Source organism: Alosa sapidissima, chromosome 7 (assembly GCF_018492685.1).
Source record: "Alosa sapidissima isolate fAloSap1 chromosome 7, fAloSap1.pri, whole genome shotgun sequence".
Taxonomy (NCBI): domain Eukaryota; kingdom Metazoa; phylum Chordata; class Actinopteri; order Clupeiformes; family Clupeidae; genus Alosa; species Alosa sapidissima.
In genome coordinates, this window is record NC_055963.1 from 27,223,964 (window position 1) to 27,248,053 (window position 24,090).

The 24,090-nt window shown below is 43.7% G+C and overlaps 1 protein-coding gene across 2 annotated transcripts; it reads right to left on the minus strand.

Moving 5' to 3' along the window:
- Positions 1–9,774: 9,774 nt before the first annotated feature.
- On the minus strand, positions 9,775–11,765 carry her9 (hairy-related 9). Of its 2 annotated transcripts, none has more exons than XM_042099299.1 (4): positions 11,416–11,765; positions 11,067–11,162; positions 10,859–10,946; positions 9,775–10,698 (listed from the first exon to the last, which is right to left on the minus strand). In XM_042099299.1, exons 1-4 carry the CDS (start codon positions 11,521–11,523, stop codon positions 10,115–10,117), a joined length of 876 nt encoding a protein of 291 aa, XP_041955233.1. In that variant the 5' UTR covers positions 11,524–11,765; the 3' UTR covers positions 9,775–10,114. The 2 variants fall into 2 exon arrangements, with proteins under 2 accessions (XP_041955233.1, XP_041955235.1); XM_042099301.1 differs by having other exon boundaries at positions 9,775–10,695; positions 11,416–11,764.
- Positions 11,766–24,090: the final 12,325 nt, after the last annotated feature.

Genomic DNA, 24,090 nt, shown 5'->3' on the forward strand with positions numbered 1-24,090 from the left:
TTCTAGCTTGCGCATGGACTGTCTCTCGCAACTCTTTCTTTTTGTCTTTTAAACACACACACACACACCCAGACACACGCACAAACACACTCTCTCTCTCTCACACACACACACACACACACGCACACACACAAATGCATGCAATAATTGCATACACTCTCTCACATCCACAGCATCTTTTTAAATGATTGAAGCCCTTTTGATTGCACTAAAAATATCTCCTACAGGAAGTACGACATTCCAGACTGATAGCCCAGCACTACAAAGCGGAGCGAACAATAACCGTTCCACCATCGGAATCATCTGAGACAATATAGGAAGAGCGAGGCATCAGAGGTCTGTTTTTTCCCAGGCGGACTGTTGTGTCTAGCGCTGGAGGGCCCTGCTGCTGGAGGTCCAGCCGTGGCAAGCGGCCACATCAAAAGAATGGGATGTCGGACACGATAAACAGATACTGGCTTCGCTGACCGCCGTGCAACAACAGGAGCGTGGATGTCAATAGACGGAAGGTGCGGATCAGCCAAGGAGAGCGCGGTCAGCCAGCAAGTGCTCAGGGCGCATCGCAGCGCATTGTTGTACCTCCAAGACGGCGGTGGGCAGGAAACGATATGTCATTCCAACAATAGATCCCCTCCACCCCAGCCCTACTCGAGATAGCTGCCCTCTGTGAGTTATATTTAAGCTGGATGCTGACAGAGGATGAGATGGCTTCCCATAGCAGGAGGGACACCAGGAGTTTTTAGAGAGCGCTTCCAGTGGGAACGTGGCTGGGCCTGGGAATACACACAGGGAGTGAATGGGTGGAGGGAGCAAGCAAGCACGGAGTTTAGTTGGGCACCAAGTTAACCATTGTCCCCCTGCCAGCACTGGGGTTGTTGCCATGGCTAAATAAAACAATATGTTCTTTCCCCAGCCTTCCTTCTAAATAAACCATTGTTTTTTTTTTGTATATTATCATGCAGACATGTGAATAGTGAAATATGAATCATTATGATTCTATATACTCACTCATGTGACCTCCCCTGTTGAGGGTTCAATCGTTCCCAATGCTCTGAATGCTGTATGTCTTGAAAACACAATGGAAACACCATTAATCTTGAGTCCGAACAAGACAGGTATTTGGCCAAAACTTGCAATTTGTGAATACAGTCCCATTCTCCCTCCCCTTCTGGAATGCATTACATGAGGTTCGGATGAGGAAAAGACGAGCTTGTACTGCCAGCGTGAGTGACAGGTGGACAAGCACACATTTGGCCTGAGTGATTTGTCAATGGACAGAAATGGACACAAAGAGCCATTGATTGTGCAAGGAGAAAAGGCAGGAGGACAAAGGCGGCCGGCTGTGGGATAGGTGAAGTGATCAATACTGGAGTTCTGCTCCAGGGATCCCCCTCTGAGTTTATACAGTCAGTCACAGGGAAAAGAGCAGCTATTGTACACAGAGTGGGCACTGTCAATCAGAGGGAGTGCACTGGACACACACACACACAAACTGACATAGGAGAGCAAACTCACCAACACACACACACACACACACACACACACACACACACACACACACACATACATACACAAACTGACATAGGAGAGCAACTCACCAACACACACACACACACACACACACACGCACGCACACACACACACACACACACACACACACACACACACACACACACACACACACACACACACACACACACACACACACACACACACTGTCTGGTGAACAAACACATACCCACACCAGAGGGAAAATACACAAAGACTTACACACACACATGCAAACAGAGACGGGTAAAGACACACACACACAAACACACACACGCACACACCTACCACACATTCTCTTTGTCTCAAAATATTTGTAAGATTAACAAAACAAACATGAATGTGTCTTAATTTCACACACCAAAATACAAATAGACACCTTGGGGCATACTTTCACACACATACTGTACGTTGCCTTTTCTGCCTCCTCTCAAGCTTTTGTGCTTCGTGGTGAGCGCCTGTGTTCACCTTAGCTTGTTTTAGAGACCCGCTCATCGATGTGGGCTGGGGACAGGCTGCTGAATGCCCAATCTTCAGACATAAAAATGGCCACTGATGTGATGCAACTTTGGACCTACAGTATCTGCGATGTGGATTGCTGTTTGTGCCGGAAGACTTCATTGTGTTCACCTGTTAACAGAGTAGGCATATAGCATAAGTATCTACTGCAGATCTGATGTAGTGCTGTGAGTGCACTAAATATAATGTTAAGTGACATTTTTTAGGCCCGGGCAGCACCAGGTCCACAACTGAAGCGCTCTGTTGGAGTATAAAAATATTTTTAGAAGACGGGTCTAATTTTTTCAATGGTACACGCCGTTATCGCCCCTGGTGTAGCCAGTTACATTGATTACAGTGGAAGTTAATTGTTGCTGACGTTCCGCGAATGGAACGCTTCAGTGACTCCCTGTAACACAAATCCTGAGCAGCAGGCTAGGGGTTTTTACTTTGCACTGAGTCCATTAGAACTGCAAGAACTGCAGATCTTAACAACTGGCAAACGCATGAATAAATAACTGTAATGAAAACCTCAGGCTTTGGCTTCAACTGTCACAAAGCTTGTTTACGTGAGTTTGCCATAATCCTTGCTGTCTATCACCACACTGGCACACTGTAAGCCCGCTTTGATTACTACTCAATTGTGTGTGTGTGTGTGTGTGTGTGTGTGTGCGTGCGTGCGTGTGTGTGTGGATGAAGGAGGGTATAGTTATGTTTGTGTGTGTGCATGCACTTGTATGGGTGTGTGTATCGATGTCTCTGTGCACACTCTTGTGCTTGGGTGGGTCTGTTTGCACCGTTTTAATCTTATCTGACTACAAGCATTTATCACAGGCCCTGTCTCATCAGCCACAAGTGGGCAGATGAGTGTTTATGGTGGAGAGGCTATTTATCCTGCAGTAATTGCCACGCCTGATAAAAAAAATGGGTATAATTGCATGAGTACTCAAAATAAAATGTTTGTTTTCAGAGATATGGTTGTCTCTCACACTGTTAGTGACACTAACGTGTGCATGGATTAAGTATGGACAACTGCCTATCCCAAACTCTTTACAATTTTGCTAGAAACTACTTCCTCAGCTATAGACAAGAGGCTCATTTCAGTGCATTTTTTGCAACAAAACTTACAAATTTCCATTTGAATTTAATTCAATTTATGTAACAGATTTTTGCTCAATTACTTGTTGTTTCGCACAGTTTTACTTTCACACTAAATACTATTCAACTCAACAAACTTTCTGCAGCATCTGAAAGAAGCCTCTGTGCTTCTCACAGAACTCACAAGTAAGCCCTGCTCTTACTGTAAATGACCCTGTCAGAGTATAAGACTTGAGGTCCTTCAGGGGAACCACCATAATGTTTACATGGTGTCTCTAAATCCCGTTGACAGGGGAAGAACTGGGACTCAAGTGTATGTGTGTGTGTGTGTGTGTGTGTGTGTGTCTGTGTGTGTCTGTGTGTGTGTGTGTGCCCAGCTGCACTCTCAACCCTGGCTGCCTATTCTCTCAGCGTCCTTTTGTTTGGAGTGAGGTCACTCGCTTATTGACACTCGGCCCATATAGCTCCTCGCATGAGAATCACTGGCCATAAAACCATCGAGTGGAAGGCACACGGCTCAAACGTTTAACATAAGAACCACAGCGCAAATAGGCAGAGAGGAGTTTACCTTTCCTCTGCATGAAAAGAAGAGGGAAGAGAAAATATAAGGGGGGGGGGGGGGGGTGGGGGGGGTAGAGACAAGCGCTCATAACTTTGCTCCTCCTTCCCTCCTTTCTGTCGCCGCAGACAACACTTGTCGACAGCAGTGGGGATGGGTGGGCTGGGTTTATAATTCAAAACCACATGTGGGGAAATAGCATGATAAAGAGAGGAAGACAAACAAGTTGATCTTTTGACACGTCGGCTGAAGGGAAGCTTGGAGGCACTTGAGCGATTGAAAGCACTGGCACCTTTTGAAAAGCTGGTCACATCTGGTGAGGGGATTTGTCTCCACGTCTCCACAATATTGCCCTCGACACAGACAGTCATAGAGACAGACAGTCTCTCTCTCTCTCTCACACACACACACACACTATTGCCTCCTCCCACATCCCACCTATGCTCAGGAGGCCCTGTGTGTGTGTGTGTGTGTGTGTGTGTGTGTGTATTTGTCAGCTGCACGGCTCAGACACCAGGACATCCTGTATGAGGACAATGAGGAGCGTGTGTGGATCATGGCCGTGATAAAGTCATTATCGCCGCTGCTGAAGCTGCCTCCCCTCTAATCCCAGACATCCCAGAGCCACAGAGCACTGCTGCCAGCCACGCATCAAAGGCTTCCCATTTGTCAGAGAAATGTGCAGTTTGATAGATTTACTGTCTCACATAATTAGCTTGTTTAAACATAAAATGTGTTACACAGGAAATTCACCCGAACCTGACTCATCATGAGACTGCTCACATAGATATATTTTGGAGGACAGAATCGACTTGAATGCAACATCATAGTAATCTTTGCAAAAAGTTGTTTTTTGCCGTTGTCCAGACTGCAATTTCTACAGGCTTAGTTCTATTGCAATTTCTACAGGCTGTAATGAAGATCTTGTCAGGTCTATGTTTAGCAAACGGCTAGTTGAGCTTTCTCAAGAATGCAACGGACTCTTTTCACCTTAATACAGTTGCATGAAGTGTTTATTTGTGGCTTTAACTTAGGTGTTCACCAACAGACGGATGTAGATCCTTTCTTTGATGCAAGTAAAAGAAAGTTCTCTCTTTCTCTTTCTCACACACACGCAGACACATTCTTGTGCCCACACACAAACACACATAGACACACAGACACAGACACACAAGCACTCACACACACACACACACACACACACACGCACACACTCTGACACGCACACACTCTGGGGGAGTGTTAGAAAGGACCGACATGAGTCAGAGATGTGAGTAAGTTCCTCTCAGTTATCTATCTGGGGCAGGTCTGGGCTTGTGGTGAGACGCTGGCTGATTCACCCTGGCAGGAGGGCACACCGCCCCCACTGAGTACCCTGTGCGTGAACTCTGCTTATGAGCAGTCCAGCCTTCATGTGTCTGAGTGCCACACAATAACAGCCTCTCCTGTGGTCGAGAAAAAACGTTAAGCAAGATGTCGTCGTGACGAGACAAGTGCCACTGTAGTAAAAGCAAAAGCAAACTGCGCTGATGGAAACATGTGGCACTGCTGGCATTATGAGGAAGTGTTGGCCAGAGCGCTGCTCGGCCATGCGGGTTTTGGACAGAGCAGAAGCTGGACTTTCCCAAATGAGGGTTGTGTGATTTGAGTGGTTTAACTTCAACCGAGAAGCTTTCCCAACACCTTTTGCTTCACATCTTGTGAAGTGTTCCAAACCAAAACCTTTCACTTTGACTCTGCGGAGATGGTGAGAAAAAGTAGAGACTGAAATTTGGCTTCTTGATGACCCCCTTCCCCCACCACCACTCCTCTGCATCTGCCTCTTTCACAACAAACAACGTGACGCAGAGCAGATGAGCTCTCCTCCACGCCGATCTGAACTCTGCACCTTCAAATAGAATGCTAACAGCTGACCTCTCCTCGCCTGATGTGAGAGATGAGGCTAGCCCCTGTAAGTAAATACACAAATAAAGCATGTCCAAGTGCTGAGGGGCTGCCTCCTTCAAGGCCACCTAGGAGCAGAGATTATAAATACCCAAGACCTCCAGGCAGTGGAGATTTAGAGGGAGAAGCTGAGTCGGGGCAAAAAGTGTGTGTGTGTGTGTGGGGGGGGGGGGGTCTGACGAGGAAGGCAGGAGGGGGGTTGCTTACTTTCTCCCATGGAATCTGCACCATTTGCAAAGGCTTAAAGGGATGCGGCCCCCACGTCTTGAAACCAGAGAGCGTGCTGAAAAGCCAAACCTGGCCGCAGAAATACGTCCTGCAGACAAGTGACAAGGATCTGTTGGGGCCGGGGCGGCACCCCGGGCTGTGATATCCGATCGGCCCCCGGCGCGTCCTTACGTGTCTCCTCGCGCCGACACACCACCCGCTCATCCTCCTCCTCTGCAGCACCGGCGGCCCACCCCTGGCCTGCTCTCAGGGAAAAGTGGGGCCCGCATCTATAAATATCCTCGCAGGAGAGGTTTTCAAAACACCAACGGGTGTCAAAATAAAACCGAGAAGAGAAGGTGAGACATTGACACGGGCAACCTCCACAGGGTTTTGAGGAAGTGAGTTTCTGTGCACAAAGGGCGACTTTCATATACCTGCGGCATCCAAATATGCCAGGGAACTAAAAAGAACCTGCAGAGGCAGGCCAGTACTGACAAGCAGCTGGTGTTAGAGGCGAGAAATCCCTTCCCCAGTTTCAATTATAGCTGTCAGGTCCATAGGGATCACACAGTTTGTCGACAGCAGAACCATTGTGCCAGTTTATAGTTTACTATCTGAGTTAATGCCATGTACATTTCAGGAATATCAGCACAGTATTTACAAATACAGAAATATCCTTGTGGAGCATCTGTAGACAGGTCAAGGCCTAACTTTTATTTAGGAATATGTGGGAATAGCAGTCATGTGTTGGGACATTTAGGACATTATATGCGGTCAACTGCTTCGAAGGCCAGTGCTTGGAATTAAGGGGATGCTCTCTGTGTGGCCTTGTTTTTATTTCAGATAACAACTGCAATATTATAAGCATAAGACTTATGCTCACTATTAGCCAATTTTTTTTTTCAGAAGTATTTGGGCCATTCTCTAAACATTGTGTGTGATGGATGTCAACTTTACTGCAATCATCTGTGCAGTGCCTTTTCTCTGAGTGATAAATGTGTCTTTACTGTGCTTGCAAGATGGTTGCGGGCATTTCCAACCACAGCGCCATGGCCTGGTGTGTCAGACTGTGACTAACCGGCAGTGGCCGCCCCCTCTGACTCTCATGCCGATGATTGTGTCTCTCGTCTTCCTTGGGGAACAGGTGCAGGTACAGGGGGTGTCACTCTCCTCCAGCTCCCTTCCGGACCACAGGGCCCCCCTCCGTCGTCGTCGGCTCCGTCCCACACCCTGCGACCCCCCTCCCCCCTCCCCCGCCCGTTCCAACCCCCTTCTTCCCCACCCGACCCCCACCTTTCTCCCGGCAGCTTCCATATCCAAGCATGTGGAGTATTTCCTCCTGTCTTCATGAATGTGCCTCTGGCCTGTAACAGATTTAGCCAGGCTGCAATGTGAAAGTTGATGTGCTCAACATCCAGGGAGGTCGGAGCAGCAGGCTACTGCAACTGTAGTTTCCTGCTTCACAGTCTTGACCTGTCTCTAAGGGGAGGGGTGATATCTGTACACTTTTGGTGAATGACCCTTAAGCATGTTTTAGTATGCAGCATGGCTTTGCTGTTGGGTGTTTTTGTGCACATGCACCCATGTGCCTACACACACTCACACAAACAGCTTAACAGCTACTCTCTTCAAAAGGCCTTACATTATAGCTTGTACCTCCTTGTGGTCAAAGTAGATACTGCTTTGTAGATTTTATTGGGTAAAAGAGTTTTTGGTTGTTGTTTATTCGACAATGAATTGTTTGCTTAACGTGTAAACCATTTCAGTAGCCTACCAGTAAAACACTATGATAAAACATCACAGGAAGCCTGTCAAATAAACACAGTCCAATCCAGATAGATGGACAAAGAGAATTAGGTAAACTGAAAGAGGAGTTTAGATAGTGAGCGCTGATATAATTGGCTAATATTTTAAACGACCTATTGTGGGCACTACATGATTTGCGCGCGATTTTCAACAGTTTGCTATGCATTGACACACGAATTAACCAGAAGAGTTCGCGACCCTTACCACACAATGATTCAAGTCTCTGGGGAATTGGATTGAACTCAATGAATAAGGGAAATTCCCGCGTTCCTGTTTTTTTTCTTTGTCAGCCAACCAGGCAACTTTCTACAATTCTGTTTTAGAAGCTAGTTTCCTTGTCTCCTCAAACGACAATTAAAACTTAAGAAGTGATAGCCGATACATTACTCGATTTACATATTCCAGATGTGCTAGGCTATCTGTTATTAGGAAGGCACTGATTTAGCCTGCAGGGCAATTTCTGTGTGTGCGTGTGTGTAGCCTATGCGTGCGTGCGAGTGCGCGCGCCCAGTCTCGTGGATTTGTCCAGCGGCTCTTGTAATTATTATAGGCTACCCTGGCTCAATCCTCACTTCTTGGCCGCCGCGCGTGTGCCTCTCCTCACCTCCAGAGCGCTTGCCGAGCGGCCAAAGAGCGACCCGGGCTGCCAGCGGGGATTTACTGATTGGCTTCCTGCCCGGCCGCAAGCAGTCTAGTTCGCTCGGTTCTCACGACCTCCATACCACAGAGGCATCTCTGAACTATTAACTCAGACACGCAGGCAAGGAACGGCCGCGAAGCCCACGCGTTGCCAACCAACGCTGTTGTCCAAAACCATTTTTTTTTTTAGGAAAAGCTTGCCTAAAGTCTCAAAACCATCATAGAAATTCTAATGACACTCATGAATGTGAAAAACTGACATGAAATGAAAAGTTTACGTTAATGCCATAGGCCTACTAAGACAGATAATTCAGGAGAGTGTGATTTTACTTGTGACATTTAACATAAACATAGGCTACACACCACTTTGGCATCGTAAACGTAGTCTGTAGTATGGACAGGCTAACCCTGTGGGAATGCAATAGACCGAGAGTTGTATCCTTGCGAAAATACTAGGCTACGTTTTAAAAATAGTCTTGCTGTTTCAATAGCTGCGAACCCATGCGTACAAGAAAAGCTTCATATAGCCAGGCTGAAGTTGAAAAGTGGGCACGTCTGAGACCGGCGGTCACCAGGGTGTAACCCGATCCGGAGACGAAGGGGCCGATGACTGCAAGTGGCAGACACACGGCAAGCGCCACGCCAACAGCTAGGCAACACGTCTCCAAGTTCCGGACCTCACTCGCTGGGGAAAGATAAGTTTACATGCAAGTAAAACATGCGCCACAGAGAAGCTGTGATGGCATGTGAAAGGGGCTTGCCTTTTAGGAGATTTGCCTGATCTTACATTGCCTCACAGTTTAGCTCTTGGTAGAACGCCTAACCTTCCGACTTAGGGCTGAGGTTAAAATAATTGCTTTGATCATTCCACCATCAGTCAGCCCTGAAATGGCGCTAAAATACTGCGTCCCTTTCTCTTTCCATTCAGGTATTCGGAATAGAACTGAGCAATTGATGCACAAAGGGAAGCGAGGATCTTTCCATATTCTCTTTTCATTGAGGCAATCTGTTGGTGACATTAACCCCAAAGCGTATTTCCCAGGCTCATGAATAGGGTTTAAGGCTTCTTTAAGATCCCGCTGCATACAGGATGAGACTCTTTTCAAACTTTTAATTACCTTTTTGCAAAAGAAAAATACCCCTCCTCGCTTTTGTCACCATTCTAGCATGCACAACAGAAGACAAGAGGATTCCCGCCAATCTCAAACAAATAAGTAAATCTCAATAATTAAAATACTTTTGGTAATGTGCTGTAGGCCTACATTTCCTGACATACCTAACCTTGTTCCAATTAGCTGTTATATGAAATTCTGAGATAGCCTGTGAGTCTTTATCACTGTAGCCTATTAATTTAGGCCTACTTAACTTGAAGGTGTGCAAGTTCTAACCTACATTAAGAAATCCAAAATATTGTCTGATGTCGGTTTTAACTTATGATCACTGTTCAAAAGCAGAAATCAGATAGTCAGAGATGATGTTTATTTATTTATTCACCATCCAACAATAGACTTTAAGACAAAATGACAAACAATTATAAACAGAGCTTTGGCATAAACAATGAAATATTTGTACAAAACTAAATCTTTAATATAAAAAAGTGTTCAAGGATAAACATTTCACGTATTCTTCTATTGAAAGTACAGCATATTTATCACCAATGTCCAAATTTTGGAATCAGCCAATAAATAAACACGTTATCACGAGCCATATCCAAAAGAAGGGAATCTTATTCCTACAACGGAACGAAATATGAATCATATCTCCATCACGAAAAGCTATTTATAAAGTCCTTAGTCAGTCTCATAAGATGATCTACCAGGGCCGCCACACCGGCTCGCCATCCGTCCCAGCATTGACACTGACTGGGCTGACAGCTTGTGACACACTGGCAAAGGACGTCATGCCCTGGACCGGGGATGTTGCTGTTGGCGCCGAGCTGGCATGGATGGGACTGGCGTTCACAGTAACAGGCACACCAGCATTGGCGTAAAGGGGGATGACAGGAGTTGAAGCAGAGGCGAAAGCGGGGTTTGGAATGAGAAAAGCGAATTGTCCATCGGTTGCAGGTACGAGCTGAAATCCTCCGAAGACTTTCGGTGACACTGCCTCTGAGGGGCTGAGTTTGCAACCCACTGGAGAGGCGCTGTTGATGGGCAAAGTTGACGGTAGCTGCACGTGAAGAGGCTGCGCCAGGTGAGCTTGCTGCGATGGAGATGGCTGTGGGTAGTTCATGGCAATCATCTGTCCCAAGCACCCTGATAGGTGATTGAGGAGGCGAGACCGGACTTCGGTGTTCACTCCTTCACAGGTGGACAAGAAGCGGGTCACCTCATTCATGCATTCGTTGAATCCTGCACGATATTTGCTCAGGACGGCAGTGTCAGCTGACAGAGCTGCTGAACAAGAGAGGCATATCGTTAGAGGTCTGGCCTAACGGATTAATCTCCTACCTATTATTATGAGAAACCTATTCTAACTGTAACCAATGTAATTATTTTGACCATCGTTCTAGCCTAGGCCGACGGAAAGGGCACGCATCGCAAACTCTGAACTTACCGGTCATCTGCACTCGCTGCAGGTTCCGCAAGTGTTTCACTGTCATCTCCAGAATATCAGCTTTCTCCAACTTAGAATGTCTGGAGCTCTGTGAATAAAACACGAAATGCATTAGGTCGGAGCAATTTAACTGACTAAGTGGTACGCGTTTATAATTATAAAGTTAGCCTAGTTGGCATATGACTGGAAATGTTTATCAGCCACTCACATCTTTCTTAAGTGCATCAAGGATGAGGGTCTTCAGTTGACCCAGGCTTTCATTTATTCTTGCTCTGCGGCGTTTTTCCATGATAGGTTTTGACGACTGAAAGAGAAAATCAAAAACAAAAACCATGTCAGCTTGTTAGGCTTTGTTCATCAACGAGCTTAGCTGATAAATTACCTTAAATGCCCGGAATAAACTAAAACGTTAACGTTGGGCTAGCTTACAGCCAGCTGTTTAGCTCACCTAAAGTTAGCCAAAGTTTTTAAGTTCACAAAAGTTTAGCCTAACATTTGTCTGAAGATGTTTATTAGCCTGCTTTTTTATGGAGGTAACATTATTACACTCTATTTACCTTTCTGTGCTCACTGGCATTTTTTGGTTTGTCCGGTGTATGGGATCCGCTGGCAGGAGCCCCAGCAATTGGGGATGCTGTGGTTTTCTCCATGGTATCGGCTGGCATCTTGAAGTTAAACGTAAAGCCAAAGTTGAAGAAAGTGTGTATATTCCCTTCAGCGTTGAAATAGTCGTCCGTTAATTGAACTACCAAAGACAGTGAAGCTATGATATAGCGATATGCTTGACACAGGGGAGTGGATAAGTCCCACTGATGAGCTATGTCACTTCTGGTCACTGAACTGTCATATGAGTACACGAGCGTGTGTGGCGTACGCCTGCGTAAAGCAAGTCAAGTCTCCCACCGCCACACGCCAGCGGTATTTATAGATAGATCGCATGCTCCCAGTTCGTGTGAAACCCTCTCTGCATTCTTTCCCACACTCGCCTCAGCCAATAGGCGCGCGGACTCACCCATTGGGCGCGGGGCAGACCGCTGATTGGACAACACCCCCGCGGGCTGTCAGTCACGCGCTGCTCAATCAGCCCTGGAGGGACAAACAACAAAGCGGCGAGTGCAGTCGGTCTGGCTGTGAAGTGATAAGGGGAATTGAGGGAATGCGCTGGCTGTTTGCTACCAACTTCTTCCCTTTTTCATAGACCTGTTATACACGACACTTTTAGCAATTCTAAAAACATTTCAAGTTGGCAATTTGCTGCAGACTTACTGAAAGAAAACACTTGTTTATCAAATTTATTCAGTTTAGGGCAAGCATGTTTTGTCACAATAACAATTTATATTCACTATAAATTGAATGTCATAGTTTCTATATTTTCGTTTTTCCTTTTATGTGTACTATTTCAGGTCACTAGCAATAAACTTAATAAGTATTCACTTGCTCTTCAAAGCAGGCAACAGCTGTATTGGCACGCGAGGCGGTTCGAAGCAGCACGCAGGAAACCAATGGCAGCCGGCCACTCTATGCAAATTGAGTTCAGTCTGGTCTTATTGGCTGGGTGAACATCCGAACGTCAATCATTCCAACAGCGCGGGAGCCCGCAAAGGGGCGGGGATAGCGAGCAAAGCGACATCTGTCCGCGTGCCAGTACTAGCCTGCGCCTGCTTGTTGCACTTCTGCCACTGCCGAGCACGTGCCATGACTATGCTCAGTGATTGCGGAGCAGGAACCTCTGTTGCTCATAACCACCAGCCTTTCTACTTGCATACGAGATATACTTCGAAAAAGTACTCCATCTTGTAATAATTAGCCTACTATTAAGAATAAAAAAAATGAATGGGAATCTTAATTGTTGTACAAAACGGATTAACGGTAGGCTAGATAGGAATAATGTCAGATCTGGAAAAACTTGCAGAAGCAGAATAATGCACAGTTGTAGGATAACAAGCCACACTTAAAGTATTTAACTGTTCGTCAAAGAATGTTTGGCTAATTAAAGTCTAAAGTCTAGACTAATTAAATTGAAAAACACTGAGTATTCAAATTAACCAAGTTTTGGCTAAAGATAGACTATCAATAAGTTCAGTGCGTAGGCTATTGTAGAGATGATGGGTTATAAACAGTTGTTTAGTCTGCATGCATGGTCATTTCAAACGGTGAAATCGCTACTGTTTTTTTTCCCGAGGAGGCAGGCGCAGCATCCGCTATTCTTTCGAAAGTGAAGTGCGCCATCTATTGACTATTTTTTGTCAACGCAACCACAACCGTTGTCACACAGACGGCTTGTTGGATGTAGGACTTCTGTGTTCCACATGGTGGCGAGCTGCATGAGAAAGCTGATTTCACGACAAAGTAAACAGTATTTTGTTGATTGCTCATTATTGATGTTTTTCAACCACATATTTTCATATGAAACTTGAATAAAACCTATTAAAAAGTGTTGCAGCCACAAGTAGTACAAATTTTCCTGTTGAAGTTTAGGATACACTAATATACATGTGGTTAGCCTTGGCATACCAGCATACTGGTGGACTTAAAAAAAGAAGAATATTATCCATTTTTGGGTGTTTCTTCAACTCCGGGCACTTTTGGCCTTTCAACTTTTAGAAAAATAATTATCTCCAAACACACATTCAAAATCATTGATACACTCATTAATATGTCTTGAAACAAAGTATGATACTGGGCACAATTGCATGACATGAAATATTGTTATTTTTTTTATCAGTTTTCTAAATCATAAGGGAAAAATGTCATTTCCACCACACCTCAAATTATGTCCTTTATTTGCAGATTATACAATATAATTCATTATGTTACATTATATAGCCTATCAGTTACCATGTCTATGACTACCTAATCATACCACATAACAAATCCTAAGACTTTGTGAACTAAATGTATATTGCTTGAAGTTGCTCGTTACAATAAATTATGTTTTTCATAATCAAAAATACTCTTTATTTAAAGTATACATAAATTATTAAAGTCACTCACATGTTTTTCTATTAATAATGAAGTTATAGTTTCTGAAAATAGTATAAGTCTATGTCACCTGGAATTATGTTTTATTCCCTTAAAACATATGTTGTGATGGTCATTTCGTGGAAATGACTGTGGGGACTGTGGTGGAAATGACATTTCATCACTGTCTTGCTGACTTTGTCGAATAAAAACACTCTATTCTCAAGTGATGGTTACAATGATTTTTCTTCAGTTTCTGATCACTATATGTCTCTGATATTTGCCATCAACCTTCCTCTTTAGTAACACTATGTTTTCCCCTGGTAAATAAATAAACATTTTTAGGTAAAAAAGTATATATTACTGGAAATAGTTTGTGTGGTGGAAATGACGGAAAACCTGGGGACACTGATGTTTTCCCTAAAAAATAGTATAAATATATTATTTGCATTAGAAATTGAAATGGTATGTGTTTATTTAACTCTTTCTTGCAACAAACATGGTACAAAATCATCTAGGTTTAATTTGTCTTTAGTGTATTTTAACAGTTAAAGGTTACAAGTCTGGGTTGGGGACAAGCTCAAAACAGCCAAATCCACTGATAAAAGCCCCTCTAAGAGCAGTAAATCAGAATATATAGGCATGATTGATTTTTTATAGGATGCTGGTGATCTGGCCTTTGCAAATTGACACGATTGAAACAAAAATATTATATTTTTCCACAAAAACAACCACAGGACACAAAAGTGCCTGTAGTTGGAGAATCACCCTTTTATCTAATTAATTGAATTGAAATATTTCCCCTTTTGCAGTCATTCTTACATAGGCCCTATAGATATATGATCCATTAACCAGTAAAGAAGTGAATTATCTTCAGTTTATCTTCAGTAATCTTAGAGCTGAGATGGAATAAGGAGTTTATTAGCCTAAGTCTAACCCCAACTAGGTCCCTATAGGACCACACTGGCTATTGTGTGGGGGATCTTGTCTTGTGTGGATGAGCCTTGCTGGGGCATGCTGGAAACTTGTTTGTCCAGGATCCACAGGTCTCTGGGACCATCTGTGTGCGCGCCCACTCACGTTCACTCTATTTGCTTTGGGACTGAGGGAAATGATGCGGAGCTAAACCCAGAGGTTGCATGAGCCTCTCTCATAATCCAGCACTGTAGAGGCTCAGTGTGGCACACAGCTCCTTGCATGTAGAGTTACAGCAATTTACAGGGTTAATATGCTGCCAATAGGAATATTAAAGAGTAAAAGCACAATTAAATATGATCAGTAGCTTTGTTGCAGTAGATTTCTTATATTTTTATCAAAATGCAAGCAAAAAGAATCACAAACATGAAGGGACAAGTAAAAAAACAAAACTACAAAAAAAGAGCCTGAGAGACACAGAAGCTCAGGAATGTAAGAGACATGTGTCTTACGCCTCCTTCAGTGCGGACATGAGTCCAACATCAAACAGGCCTGCTGGAGTACTTGCTTTTTGACTTAGGTCCCAAAGAGAGAACCTTAAGGGATGGAAATGCCATGGCGATGAAAAGCTGGGAGGGTGCTGCTGGGACTGTGTGTAAAGATTTAGGCACAGTCCAGTTCACTGTTGTCCGAGCCCAGAGCGTGCTCAACAGCTCCCTTTCACTGGGATCTGGTTCATTTGCAGAGGAGGATAATGAGCATCCCCTCGTATCCAAATCCGTGTGCAGAATGCAGAAAATGGAGTCAATTAGATCTGCATTAGACGCTGTTGCCCGACCAAACCCCTCCAATCACGCTGTCTTTTTTCTTGTGTTTACTGCCATGATTCCTTGCACAACTCTCTGACAATGCCAACAAATGTAAGGGATTGATTTGGATACTCTGACAGGAGAGTTGGATGCAGAGACGGAGCATCCAAAGAAAACTTTAATCCGTGCTTGTGTAGAGCAATCAAAATAGTAAACATTGTATCAGTTCCTCTAAATAGGACAGTGACTTGGATGTTGTGAAAGGTATACTTGCCATAAGTGTTCACTAAAAACAAGTGGTAGATATGGGCTTAATGTTTTGGGATTAATCAGAGCCACACTATTCATTTATTGTAATCAGTGATATGTTATGATAATGTAATATTGTCTGATAATGTTGATAAAGAAGATGAATGAAGCAGCAATGTTTGCAAACAAATTGTGTTGGATGGGCTTCTTGAGAGGTGTTAATTACAATTGGCAAATGATAGAGAAATAGAGATAATTGTGTTACGAATGTCAATTTAAAAGTCAGCTGACTAGAGAGTAGATTCAACACCTGTCAACTTCCACTTAGAAATAATCAATAATCAGACATGCACCTACAAGCATTGGGAATCTTTTCAGGGCTTTATAAAGTACTGAAGCCCAGTGATTTGCTTTAAAAGGTGTGTACAATTTACGGAATTGTGTTCTAAACTCAACAAATCTGCAGTTCTGGTTGTCTGAATGCTTTGATGTCATTAACATGCTGGCTTTAGTCTCACAAAAAGTGCATAGGATCACTTCTTCTGGGGGAGAAACTACTGGCACGAGATCTGAAGGGTTTCTGTTGCCAGGGGAAGATATCCTAAACATGTAGTTACTAGGATTTCTTTAAACCATATTAAACTCTCTTTGATAGATCCACGTGTGTTTTGGAATATTTTATTTACTAGTTTGAGCCTTTCATCTTTTGATGTATTAGCAGCACTGTGGGGAGTTTCATAAGAAGTTGAAGAATTATTTTTTTTTTTTTAAATACAGATATTTATTGTGGTAAACTGGGGCACTGGACTTCAAAGCCAAACCTTTGCACCAACAGAGTGAGTTATTTTGTTTTTCAAGGGCTTTCATTTTCATTTCTTTCTTAATCTCATGTGTTGTCTTGTGTTCTCATACCTGAAAAAAAAAATCCTTGGATCAATTATTTGCCTCATCTTGGCAAACTGTTTGTTGTCATTTTGCCATCTGCAGACCAGCATGTCCACTACAATGTCTTTCATTCAGGAAGCCTCCTTGGCCCTCTGTGCATGGAGCGGACCCCATTCTCTGGCTTTTTTGCCCAATTCATGGCTTTCTTCTCTTTTTTAAGTGGGCCGTTGATGAGGTTAGCCTAATCAGATTAAGTCAACTCACATCGGTCTCCGCAGTTTGTTTTCCCTTTACAGGCCTCCTGACATCTCCAAATACTCATTCTTTATCTTCTTTTTTGCACTTTTCATCATGGCTCCCCCTTCCAAAAAAAAAAAATCTTTTGAGAACAGATTCCAATAGAGTCCTTTATAAACCTCCGTTCCCGAATGATATAGGTTATTTGGAATGGGTCACTTCACTGCAAGAGGAGGGGTGCTTTTAAGTTGTGCACTGATGCATTTGGACATTTTGGCTGGTCACTGTGTAAAGGGGACCAGTGCGACAGATTAGGAATACACAAAACCCTGAAATTGAATTCAGAAAATTGGTGGAACATTTCATTTGATTCTCGAGACAGCACTGGAAAGGAAAATGTCTACAACTTACAACGCTAACACAATTTTCAATCTTATTAAAACAAAGAGATAAGATCTGCTTTTTCCATGGTTGTTTGTAAGTGGGTTATTAACAGGATCAGCAGTCAAGGTTTTGATTAAACCAATAAACATTGTTATGCTATTAGCATTAGATCCTAATGAGTGTTAAATGATGTCCCATGGATGTTGTTGTGTGATTTTACAGTTATTCATGCTAAGAGATGTAACTGAGTAATACTACCAGTATGAACAATTGTTGCACAAAAGTTGTGTAACAATTTGGTTGCAATAAGTTGAAGTAATGTAGCCTGCTTATGTCAGTCAATTAGATCTTGTTCTAGATCTTGTAGAAGTAGTTTCTTTTTGCAGAACCAGAAATTACAATATTTATAGGAAAGTGGGATCAGGAAATTTAAATTTGTTAGTCTAGAATATTAAATAGGGGTTGTAGTTTGTAAACTCCTCCTGGTCTGATCACCCTTTCATTCATACATTTAGATAACTCAACATGCATCGGAATGCCAAAAATCAAAGTTGAAAAAGTTCAAAAGAAAGGTTGACAGTGGAAACGCTTTGGCCCGGTACTCCACCATCATGTACCTTGCACGAGACTGTAATTAAGCAGGAATTAAAAACAATCAAAATGAAAAGAAATCTGTTTCTTCAGCCAGAGCTTCAGGCTGTGATTACGGTCTCCCTAAGAACCAGCCCTAATGCTCCTTATAGCCTTTTCCATGCTATTGTTTCTGGACCCCGTGTCCATTCAAGCATACAGTTTTAAGCCAGCCAGATATCCAATTAAAGAGAGATCCCACACCTGTACCCTCTCTGATGTTCTCCTCTGTCCTGCGCCATTACTTGATTCCTTTTGCTAATAACAGGCTTTCGGAGACAATGGGCACAATGAGTACAGAAGAGTCCCATTCAAATGACTTAAGAAGTCCCCCATGAGACGGGGGCAGCATACTGTTTGAATTGGAAGCCAGTGCTGTGGAGGGGGGTGGGCTGAGGGGACACAGGGACATGGCAAGTTAAGGGAACTTTTGGGCCTGTCGGCATAATTACATTAGTGGAGCTTTTGGCCCCCCGTTTTCTCAGAACAGTGCCACAGTGGAACACTTCTTTCAAATCAGACCTTCACAGAGGAATGCACAGTGACAGATATGGCTTTTCTACTGCTGCAAAACAAGGCTATGGTGTATGCACACACAGAGACACCCCCCCCCCCCTCACTCCTGAAAAAGGCCTCGAGGAGAGGATGAAATGGCTGATACAATAGCTAAAAAAACAAAAACACAAAGGGAAAGCTGAAATTAAATTATATCAAAGGTTCATCCTGGAAACATTGTTTGTGCTTGGACATCTGTTCTCGGGATATAGTACATCAAAGCAATGGATTCAAGAGAACTTGTTCTGAAGTTTGTCATGTTTGTCTTCACTTCTGTCCATTTAATGAGCATCCATAACGATAGCTAAAATAAAGATCCACTTGGTGGTTGGTTATTTTTCTAAAATGATTTGTCAGGGGCACTTCTGTGAGGAAGTGACTTTCTGATGTGTCACGTGGAAATGGTCTATCAGGGTTTCATTTTTAAATGTCCACAGTGCCTTAGGGATTGTTGTGATTATCCAGATAGCACACAATTAACACTGATTGTCTAATCACAATATTGAATTTTATTCATAAACAAAACATGTGATGCCCATCTCATTATGTGCACTGCTGAAAATGAATTAACTGAAGAAAACAAGTCAAGAGGGGCTGTGTTAGTTAAGTGTTGAGTTATATGATAAAAACTCATCTAATATTGTGTCGAATCCATTACAGCGAACCAAAGAGCTGAACAAGTGAAACAGGATTTTTCACACGCCTTGGCTAATGGAGTTGGTTAAGTCAAAGGACGAAAAGAGAGCAAAAGAAAAACTACATTTGTCAATGCTTTTACACTCTGAATGGCATCGTCAATTCAATTGGTTCAGAAAGAAATCCCTCTTTGTAAACGGCACAAACCAAATTATTCAAATTCAGAGCAGTTTCCCATAATGTGATGAAAACACATCAGAAAGGAATGTGGGACAATCTATGTTATGGGGTTCAAGTGGAAAATCCTCAAAACTAATATAGTGCAAAGGATCAGTTTTGAGATTTTCCTCCTTGATAGCCATAACGCTGCCATTGATCTTTTTGTCCCATTTGGTTGGTTTTTCAATAAAGATGCTTTGCATTCTGTTTTTCTTCCAGGCCACAAAAAAATGACTCCCTTTGTTTGAATGCGAAATCAATGCAAATTAACCCTTTATGCATTTTTTTCCTGTGAATAATTTAACGTCTCCCCACTTTTGTCAGAGCTTACTGGCAAAACAAAATCACGAAAGGTAGAGAATGTGAGCATTTATTGGCTGGTGGAGAGGAGAGGTGACCCCACTCTCCGCTGACAAAAAGCCCTTTATGGCGACGGCTCATTGTATGGGCCGGAGTCTACTCGCCTCTCTCTGACCAGCACCGCAGGGCGCCTTTTGCACGTGCAAGTGGTGACTGGGCGAAGGCAAGGCTGCGTTTACCCCCCCTGTGAAAAGCGACCATAAAGCAAAAGCACGAAATCTCCGGCCATGACCCATTCTAAGCCTGCGCTTGGAGGAGCACGCTGACAGACAAGGTATCAGTGGCTGGCTGTTTGCCCTGAGACTTCATTGTTGGGGCTGGTTGGTTGATGGGTCCAAGACAGAGTGAGGGACACTTCCCACAAGACAAGAAGAAAAAGAAAATAACAATAATGATAATAAAAACAACAATACTGATGGATCCACTGTGGAACAGAAATGTGAGGCTTTCCACGAGACTTCAGAGAAAAGAGATGAATGGGAGTGAGTCAGGGGACACTGAAGTGTCTTTCGGACAACTTGCCAAGTGAGGATTTGAAAGACAGAAAGCAGTACCCTAGGAGTTGTTACTTCAGAGAGTAATGAAAGAGCTGAGTTCCACTAAAACACTTTTAAAATATCCACAGTGCCGAGGTTTTCATTCCATTTGACCCATATTTTTTATTGCAATAGCTTTGATAAATCGGGTTGCTGAAACCAATACTATGACATATCCAAGACTTAAAGCTTATAGATATAGAAGTTAGTATAGGCTTTGCGTAAACAATGCATTTTGGGAATAACAGAGCACTTACTCGCTCTCTGCTATATGAACTCATTCATTGCTGAATTAGAATAATTTTGTTTGGTGATGGTACATTCACAAGCAGTGTTTTCACTGTTTGCGTTCCACTTGGGAACCGTCATCTCATTTGAAAGTGTCCCATTTACTGGCGCTATTCCGTAGAAATGGGCTTTTTTCAAGCATGTTTTGGGTCAAACAAGTCAAAGAAAGCAACTTGTGTTCCCGACAACACCATGTATCAAATGGATACAAAACAGCCTCTGTGACTTCCCAGCAACAAAAGACCTGGGGCAGCAGAGTCAGACAAATGCACAAATTAGTCACCTCTTTCTCGGCTAGGCACATCACAGGGGAGGGTGGTGGAAGGGTATTTACACTTGAATTACTCTGGATTATGAGTGTGTGTGTGTGTATGTGTGTGAAGGGGGGTATGGTATAGAGGGCTGGACAATTCAGTTGCCTTCAATGGAGTAAATAACATACCAACACGTACAAAGAGGGGAGGAAAAGAGTAAACACAGGACGGGCTTGCTACAGTGGTGTCAAAAAATCTTTTATTTTGTGGATCATAGAAAAGAGGGGCTTCAAGTTCCCATGAGTTCTTGGGTGTCATTCTCACAAACAGAGAATAAAGTAAGTCAGCTGCATTCAGGACAGCTGCATTTTACAATGAGAGATGGAAATGTTTGTGTGTGCTCAATATTTTGTGTTTTTGCGTGTGTGTGCATTTGTGTGTGTGTGCTTGCACCTGTCAGTAGTCATATCAATATGTAGCATGGTGCTTGCCTGTATAGGTGTGTCTGCGAGTGTGTGTGTGTATTTGAGTGTATATGCATGCATGTGTGTGTGTGCGTTTTTCTCCTCGTCTCTCACAGTACCTCCAGCCCCCTGCCAGTGACTGACCCCTGGTCCCTCGGCCTCTGGCCCCGTCTGCCCAGGGAGGCGTGAGCCCAGCCCGGGCCCCGGCTCATTAGCGTGCCCACCTGGAGGCCGGCCAGCCGGCGGCCTGCGGGGAGCGGACCCCTTGATCTGCGGGCTCCGAGCAGCAGCGTGACACGCAGGCTGGCTGGAGCCGGCCGTCCGGCCTTGCAGTCCCCAGCTCACGGGGGCAACTGTCCTGTCCCGTCTTGTCCCTCCAGCCTTCATCCCGGGACTGCCCAATCATTTTAATTGTCCCCACGGCTCACAACACACACTCACACACACACCCAGCCCTTCTCCACTCTCTCTCCATCTACTTCTTTTCTTAGCTATGCCTAAAACTCTGCGTGTAATGATGAACTCGTTACACCCTCCCACCACTCAAAGAGGATGTTGATGCTTAATGTCATATTTGACTTTGTTTTAATGATGCTACTCCAGACGCAGTGTAGGAAAGGGTCCACATTTGTTTAGAAGCAAGATGAGAGGATTAGAGAGTGAATGTGACAATCAAGACAGCCTCATATTTTACACTGAGAGAGAGAGAGAAAGAGTGCTACTGTACGCTTAGCTTTGTAAACTAGCCTCACTTTGGGACAGGCAGTGGCAGTAAATCTTGAGTGATTTGGAGAGCTAGAAAGTTAGTAAAGTAATGGAAATGTAAGTCTACCATTTTACAGTAGACCTATAGTACTCCATTTGCAGCATGGTTTAGTACAAATACAGTTTTAAATCAATACACTAACTTTTAGCAAATTGCTATCCTCCTACAGTCTTCATTATCTTGTTGAAGAATCAATAGTCAGAGAAGCTGTTATTTTCTCCGAGCTCCTGAGATGAGCTAGCCTGTCATACAAAGCCACTCCCTGGACACGTGGCACCAGTCATGAACATAAGTGTATTCATGATCCATCAACTTCCATAATCTATATTGGCTGGCTTTTCATTCTATGAGATTCTAATTGAAACACCATGCTGTCGTTCTCAGAATCTTTTTAGCACTGTCCTACTTGTGTCCAGTTATTCAGTTCATTTAAAATGTCTCTGCGTGGCATTTGAAATCTTGTCATGTTCTACAAGACATCAAACAAGAATGAAACTCGGACTAAGGAAAGCTATGGAGAGAGAGAGAGAGAGAGAGAGATTATTATGCTGCAGTGACAGCAAAGACCATAATTCCCTCCATCAAATCAAATTTACCAATTAATTATGGCAGGATGAAAATGCAAATGCCTGCCTCACAGCTCATGTCTGTAGTTTCATGCCGAGCTCGCAACACGACCATGACTGCCCCATGACTGCGGCCCTGTGACAGACTTGGGTTGAAAGCAACAGCAGGGAGGGGACACAGGTCCATTCAGGCTGGCCCACCAGGCTCTCCCCTACAGCTCTGAACTAAGCACGGCCTCAGGTAGCGCTCCCCAAATGGGAGAATATCCTGACCCTGGTGGTCCCTCAACTAACATAACTTCATCAGGTGGTGGTAAATTAGAATTCTCTCTTGGATAACAAACATGTAAATTGAGACAAATCCTCATGCCCATTGTGTGTTTTTTTTTTTTACTCTTAGTTCTAATTTGTATTGATAATTCAAATTTGGACTTTTCCCTCTTTGGGACACCATCCAAAGAGCTATCCAATCCAGCTGAGGCAGGTTTCGTATGAGCTATTATGCTAATGGCTTGGATCATCAGCAGCATGAGACCCTTGAAACCTGCTGACTGGAGCCAGGCTCATCCAAAGCCTGCCCTTCAAAGAGCCTCCAATGCCAGCAGCACCTGCCTCGGGGCGGCCTGCCTCTCACCACAGGTGCCAAAGCTCTCCATCACACATCCCCTGAAATCATTTACACACACACTTATTATGATAGGGGTACACACACACACACGCACACACACACACACACACACACACACACACACACACAATACAGCTGTAACTATAGGTAAAATACATTCAAATTGGAATGGCACATTCCACATTTGCAACACTGCACACACACTCCCACACATACCTTATTCACACGTGTACAGATGCACACACACAACTGACAGGTACACTTTCATTGAAATAGAGAAGACCACTTTGCCACATATCCCCCCCCCCCCCCCCCCCACACACACACACACACATGCACGTATGCTCAAACAAACAGTGTGTGTGGGAGAGACAAATAGTGACACAGAAGACTCCCTACTATCATTTACACTCATTTACACATGCACACAAAGACAAACTAGGCAAACAAACAGCACTGCGTTCCAATTTAATGAAATACTCATTTAGTACGATAGAGAAGACAACACTACGACAAAAAAAACAAATGACATACACCACACACGATGACGAATGGACAAAAATAAAGACAGAGGATTCCCTCGCATTATTTACACTCATTTGCAATTATACACACATGCAAACTAAAGCAAACAAACAACAACAAAGTGAGACTGAATCAAACACACAACTAGCACAAAGGATGACAAGGCCATTTTTCAGGCACAGGCACACACACACACACACACACACAACACACACACACACACACACACCACACACACACACACACACACCACACACACACACACACACACACAGAAACCTAATTTGAATGATTTCCAAAGTGCAAAGTCTTAAGTGTAACTAAAGCTATTTTATAACTGGGCAAAATCAATTTGCTTATTTGCC